Raw genomic sequence first — 7234 nt, 5'->3', positions numbered from 1 at the left:
AGATTGCTAACTTGTTGATGAATATATGGAGACGAGAAATCGTAAAGAAAAGAATATGTGATTAGCAAAAGTGAGAATTATAGGACTGAGTTTTATGAAGTAGTTTGACCAATCTGATTTTGGGGTGAGTTCTCTCTCTTTTACTATTCTAGCAAGACGAGAACTATTTTGGGGATCGAAATGTTTGGCAATGCTAATTCAGTCCTTCATACCTCGAGTTTTCTCTCCCTCGCGAGTTTTGGAATGGAGAATGTTACCGAATCATGAGTAAGCTTAATTGAAAAAGTGAGTAATTGAACCAAAAACGTCGCCGTTTTATGGCATCATAGTCCATGAGGTGTTTCCGCGACAACAGAGATCCACGATAGATGATGACGTGGAGTTTAATATTTTAAAACTCCACGTATTAAATAGTAATAACATAAAATGACGTCGTTTTAATTTTCACCTAAAAAATAAAGTTTCTTTTTTGCATTTAAGAATTTAAAAATAAAAAATAAGACAGTATAAAAGGTGATGCATAGAACCCTAATTCATCTTTTTCTCCCCTTTGTCTGAACGGCAGAATTCTACCAAAAATGGAGCTTGAATTCTTCACAAATCTATCATCAGATAAGCCAATCAACATCCTAAATCTGCCATCAGATATGACAATCAACATCCTATCGCGGCTCTCTACCCGAGAAATTGCAATCAGCAAATGCGTTTGCAAACCATGGCTCAATCTGATCGAGTCCAACGACATCGTCAAATCCAAAATCAAAACCGCATCTGCCCTAGTTCATTACACGCTCTCAGCTCAATGCACGATTTTCGAAATTGAAGACGAAGACGAAGCTGATTTGGAGATCCATGATCTTCACTACCATCCACTAACTGATTTGGTGATCCCTCACCCAAACAGATCACCAATGGAAGGTACCACTGCTAATGACTTGCTTCTTCTCTATCCATCAATAACAAAAGGTATTCCTCTTTACATATGCAATCCGATGACTCGTGAATATGCTGAGCTCTCTTACCCTCTTTATATCCCCGAGCGTGAGTTAAAATTTGGATTCGGTGTGAGCAAATTAAGTGGGGAGTATAAGGTGGTCTGCATCAATGCGGACAATGGTTTCAACACTCACTATGTATACACCCTCGGAATAGGGAAATGGAGGCGCATTGAAGCCGGGGCTGCTTCTGGTTACAAATTTTGGACTGAACCTCTTTTATGTAATCACAACCTCCATTGGGCGGTTATAGATTTGTGGTATAACAATTCTATTTGTGGTTTTGATGTTGAAACAGAACGTTTTAGCGTCTTCTCTTTTCCTGCTAATGGATATGGATATGGGGATTTGTGTGTTTTGAGGGACCACTTGTGTTATTGTTACACTTTTGATGATGATTTTATCATATGGATGATGAAGGAATACCAAGTTGAAGAATCTTGGACTATAGAATACAAGTTGGGTCCAATAATTTGTGATTTTGATTGGGATTTTATGCTTGTCGAACCATTCAAAGTTTTCAAAGATGGTGACATTTTGATGTTGCTAGACAAAGGTCGTTTGGATTTAAAAATGTGATTGAGAAAGCGGAACTGCCTGGCGTTGCATATTAGAACTCATTAAAGCCCTATTCGCATCATTATGTTCAATAAAAGGAATGAGGGAAGCTCCAATAGAAAAATATTGGAAGGGAAAAATACTTCGAAGATGAATGAATTGTCTTTACTCCATATCAATGCTTACGGTGAGCGATGGATTCTACTCGCTCTTTTGAAACATACTCGAATGACATGCTATTGTGCGTGGAAGGATTGGAGAAGGCAGTGTCGGAGCTAAACGCCAAGTTCTACCATTAATAACAAGTTCAATGCTAGTGTTGGAGATTCGTGCACCACACACTAATATACAACAACATGATCTATTGCATGTGGAGGATGTTCAACATTCATCACAACCCTTCATGCAGGAGATACAAGCAATTCATAAACTATAGGCCTAAGTGGGAGGATTATTAGACCTCTTCGGATGATTATTCATCTTTTAAGTTTGAATTCCAATTGTTTTGTTTTTTGTTTTTTTTTCATTATTTCATTAGTTGAACTACCTTTACTTCATAGTATCAAGTTTTTATCGTGTCAGACTAGTATGTATATCGTGCAGTTCATGTATGGAAATAAAATTATTTCTACAAACGTACCAAAATAATAAAATGACTATTCTCACTATCTCATATATATATAAAATTGTAGTACTCCCTCCGTCCACTTAAGATTGACACGTTTTCCTTTTAGTTTGTCCCAACTAAGATGACACATTTCCTTTTTTGGTAACTTTTTATCTCCAATTAATACACTCAACCACTTTTTCTCACTTCTATTAAAATATTCATCTTTCTTTATCTCTCTACTTTAATACTTACACCAACCTTCTCTCTCCAATTAAACACTTTAACCAATAACTCCTAAAATCTTGTGCCGGCTAAGCAATGTGTCATCTTAACGGGACGGAGGGAACTACATAATTTTAGATGATATTGGTTAGTTTATTTAATTAAAGAGAAAAAAAATTCATTGGATGTACTAATGAAGTTAGATGGAATGAATAGAGAAAATGTGTCGAATGTATTTGTATTAAGTTATTTTATTACTCCTCCGTCCCACAAAAGATGTCACACTTGTGGGACGCGGAGTAAGGACGTTTTGTTTTGTGTGTTAAATGGAGAGAAAATATAATTTTATATTCATGTAGAGAACTTTTTCAAAAATGGAAATGTGACATCTTTTGTGGGACAAACCAAAAAGGAAAGGGTGACATCTTTTGTGGAACGGAAGAAGTACTTTTCAAAAGAGTACATGACATATTCTTAGGCATACTAAAAAAGAAAAACATATTATCTAAAATGTGATCAATGAAATATTCCTTTGGTACAAAGTAGGTATTTTGATGTGAATCAAATTCCAATCGCTGAGTAAATGATGAATCATCTTTTAAAACAAATTATAGGTAGTTTATATTAGTCTTTGCATCCTTTATTAGGAGTTTCGGTTTACCATTTTAGTTCGTCCACAATTAGAAGTTTCGGTACATGATTATTAGACCTCCACATTCCACTAACTAATTTCATTTACATTTTATTATAAAACTACTCTCTCCGTCCCCAAAATTATGAACTTCGGGTTCGGCATGAGTTTTAATGCATAGAGAAGGACGAAAGAAGAGATTCTAATATGGGCTGCCTTTTACTTATTAAACCTACTAGTAATTGAATTGCCCAATAGGAGTACATATTAACCTATTATTCTATTTAATATACCGAGAAGAATGCTGTATGCCCGCATGTACGAATTGTATAACATTAACAGCAATAAAAAAATATCATTTATTCCATACCATAAATTATTTGGAAGAAATTTCACAGGTTCTGTGCAAGAAGTTCGAAAAATATTTTAGCAATCGGCAATTTGGTTTGAGGATTTCATTCAAGTTTTAAGTTAGTCATTTTTTCAGTTTTCTCATTTAAGTAGCAGTTAACACTATTAAATTGATCATCATTTAAGTAGATATTGCAAATTTGCAATTGTTTTGCAGCTTTGCTTAATTAATTGCTTTGGAGTTTTGGTTATTCATTTATTTTGTTTACCTTGTCCAACAATCCGAGATTAGATTAAATTAGATTAGAAAGTTTTTGTAGTATATGAAAAATGATTAAATATAAAGTCTAAATTTGTGTTGCTTCATTCCCAATGAAAAGATTTTGAGCCGTTTTCAGAAAATGGATACTCGAAGAAGCCAACTATCTCGCATAACATAAAATTGTGGTATATATATTTTTATGTATTTTTGTTTAGAAATATTTATTAAAATATTATATTTATAATCTTGTTTGGTTCGACTCCACGATTTTTTATTCTTGGATCCGCCATTGTTCCACAGTTCCTTTCACCCACTTCTATTTGTAATTCTTAAAATTCGTGCCGAATTCAATTGTCTTAATATCAGACGAAGAGAGCATTATATATATACTCCATGTACTTTTTAGATACCCATCTAACTAAATGAATTATAATGCTTGAGCTGAAAAGGTGAGATCATATTTCTCCCAACTTTATCATGTCAGGCTAGTATGTATATCGTGCAATTTAAAGTTTCATTTGTTTTTCTCCATTTTAAATTAAGGGACTCGTTATTCACCTAATTCATTACACCCATATCCTATTATAAAATCAATATATAAAAGATTTTCACTAAATCATTTTCCACTTTTCTTCACAGAGTTAAACAATTTCCTAAAACCCATATCGAGTTAAAATGGGACTATAAATGGTGGGCGGATGGAGTAGTTCACTTACCATCGAATGGGGTTTCAAATTTTAAAGTATATAAGGGTCCGTTTGTTACACGGAATCAGAATTGAATTGGAACTGGAATTCTATGGAATTGAATTGGTTAATTCCAAATCCTTTGTTTAGCAAAATGAAATAATTGATATGGAATTGAATTTAAAAATTTGCACTCACACACACTACACACATTGCACAATCATTAAATACACACATACACTCACTAAAATCACACTACGCGCGCACTAAATCACATAGATCAATTCAAAAAGATCCTTATCAGAGAATGTGTGTTGTGTGTGTAAGAATGTGCGTGTGCATAATGTGTGTAAGAATGTGTGCAGTGTGTGTAAAAATGTGTGCAGTATATGTGTGCAGAGTGTGTGCAGTGTGGTGTAAGTAGAATGTGTACAGGAAGTGTAGTTTAATAAATATTTGAAATCCCCCTACTTTTGATATGGAATTCAAATTGTGAAATTGGAGAAGAATTTTTATGATACCAAACATTGAATTTGGAATTGGAGGTTCCAATTTCAATTCCCTACGTCTATTTCCATACACCGAACGGAGCCTAAAAGGATTTAAAAAACGAATAAAATAGTGATTAGAAGAAGCCCTAATTCCTAATTCAAAAACACACACAGCTATGCCGCGGCTATCATTCCTTCTTCAATCAGTGATTCAATCCATCAATGGCGCGGCATGATTTCTTCACTAATCTACCATCAGAACTCACCACCAACATACTCTCACGTCTCCCTCTCCGAAGCATTTCAATCAGCAAATGCGTCTGCAAACCATGGCGCAATCTCCTCAGCTCCCTCGATTTCGCCAAATCCCTCCTTTCCAAATCCCAAAACCCACCCCTCCTAGCTTGCTTGATGCCGGCGAGGGCGCACGATAAGTTCGGCTCTACTCGCTGCAGAGTTTTCGAAATTGAAGAGGAATTCCAAGTCGAAGACGAAGAAGACCAATTAAAATCAAATTCAAAATCAAAATCAAAATCTCGACCAAGAGGAACACGACGATGAAGACGATGCCCAATTTCAAAATCAAAATCAAAATTTCCATGAACTTCACTACAATCGCCTCACTGATTTCGATACCCCTCGGAAAATCGGTGCCAGTATCAATGGTAGGTATTCCAGCTAGTGGATTGTTTCTTCTATACTCAGAGTTAGCGCATCCTGACATCCCTCTTTTTATATGGAATCCTCTCACTCGTGAATACATCAACCTCTGCTGCCCCAATCAATCCATTTCGTTTAATTTTATGCTTAGTTTTGGATTTGGTGTGAGCAAAATTAGCGGGCAATATAAGGTCGTTTGCATCAATCGCGACGTCTCTGCTCATCACGTATCCACCCTCGGAACGGGAGCATGGAGGCGTGTTGAAGCCGGCCCTGCCTCTGGTTTCGGATTCAAATGAGATGGACGGGTTGTGTGTAATGGAAACCTCCGTTGGACTGTGTATGATTCCACTCGGCCCTTGTTGATATGTGGTTTCGACGTTGAAACGGAATGTTTTAGCATCTTCTCTGCTCCTGCTGCTGCTGTAGATGAGCGTCTAGCTGTGGAGTTGAGTGTTTTGAGCGACTGTCTGTGTGTTTCTTACGTGTGGGACAATGAAATTGTCATCTGGTCGATGGAGGAATACCGAGTCGAGGAATCTTGGACCATAGAGTATAGGTTGAGTACTAATGGTTTTAATTTTGATTTTGCTATTCGCGATAAAATGGAGTCTGTCTATCCTATCAAAGTTTTCAACGATGGTGACGTTTTGATGTTGATGGTGGCGAGCGATATTAACTTCTACAACAGAAAGAGGCGTCTCATCTACTACTCCAGCAAGACAGGTACTATTCAACAGCTCGGTATGATCAATGAACAGCTCGGTACGATTGGGTCAAACGGTATGGATGTGGAGCAACACCGTACGATCGAGGATGTGTATGTAGGGAATCACCTTACCCGTGCCATGATTTTTACTCCAGCCCTTCTCTCGCTAAAGAGTTTCGGAATTGAGAATGTGATCTCATTCTAGTTCATAATGTTAGTCTAAGTTTGTGTTTTGTCGTTAGCTGGTCGTGTTTGTCTCAAAGGTTTGACTTTACCCGTGCCAACCCAACACGTGCTATATGCCACTGTTAGCTAGTAGTAGTATATAACTTGTACGGTGCTTTCTAACTCTATGTAATCTCTGTAACCTCGTTCTAGTTGATATTAACCAACTTATAATTTTTGTTGTTGTCGTGTCGTGTTAACACAACTTAAATTTCAATGTTATGAGTTCATGTTTGTATTTAATGTTTTCTTATTATATGGTGTTTGGGTTTGATCTTATCATGTTTTGTCGTTAATCCTGTCGCGCCTATAAAAGAAAATGGACTGATTTTATGTGGATGTACCAAATATGAACTGTTGTAGTCTATTGTCTATAATCTCGCTCTAGTTTATATTGTTAAATCGCTTTGTTGTCTTAATTTTACTTGATGCGTTCGTGTTAAAGGTTTTCTTTATTGTGCGGTGCTCGGATTACTGTCTTTGAAAGTTGTCGGACTCAATTTTGTGGATGCACCAAAAATATAGAAGATGAACTATAACTTTTAGAAAGGAAGGACTTGTATAGTAACAAAAAATCCTTATCTTTGCTTAAATGAGTTTCAAGTTTTAGTATTTTAAAAATTGAATACGCTGGTTCGACTAGTTAGATGGCGAACCGGCGCTGTTTGACACGATCATGACATAAAAATTGTTGATTAAGTTATTATATTTTCTCTAAACTAAATCAGTGCTCTAATGTGTTTCTTATATTCCAATAAATTTTAAAATATTTTATTCAAACTAAATAAGTGTACCAATATATTTCTTATATTACAAAATTCTTTGGGTAGCAAT

General features: G+C 35.9%; 1 protein-coding gene across 1 annotated transcript; it reads left to right on the top strand.

Moving 5' to 3' along the window:
- The first annotated feature begins 578 nt into the window (after positions 1 to 578).
- On the top strand, positions 579 to 1574 carry LOC125199518 (F-box protein CPR1-like). Its single transcript, XM_048097509.1, has one exon. The coding sequence runs from the start codon at positions 579 to 581 to the stop codon at positions 1572 to 1574; it is 996 nt and encodes a 331-aa protein (XP_047953466.1).
- Positions 1575 to 7234: the final 5660 nt, after the last annotated feature.

The sequence above is a fragment of the Salvia hispanica genome, unplaced genomic scaffold (genome assembly GCF_023119035.1).
Source record: "Salvia hispanica cultivar TCC Black 2014 unplaced genomic scaffold, UniMelb_Shisp_WGS_1.0 HiC_scaffold_53, whole genome shotgun sequence".
NCBI lineage: Eukaryota > Viridiplantae > Streptophyta > Magnoliopsida > Lamiales > Lamiaceae > Salvia > Salvia hispanica.
Note: the sequence above shows the minus strand (reverse complement) of the source record. Positions and strands in the feature narration are given on the sequence as shown.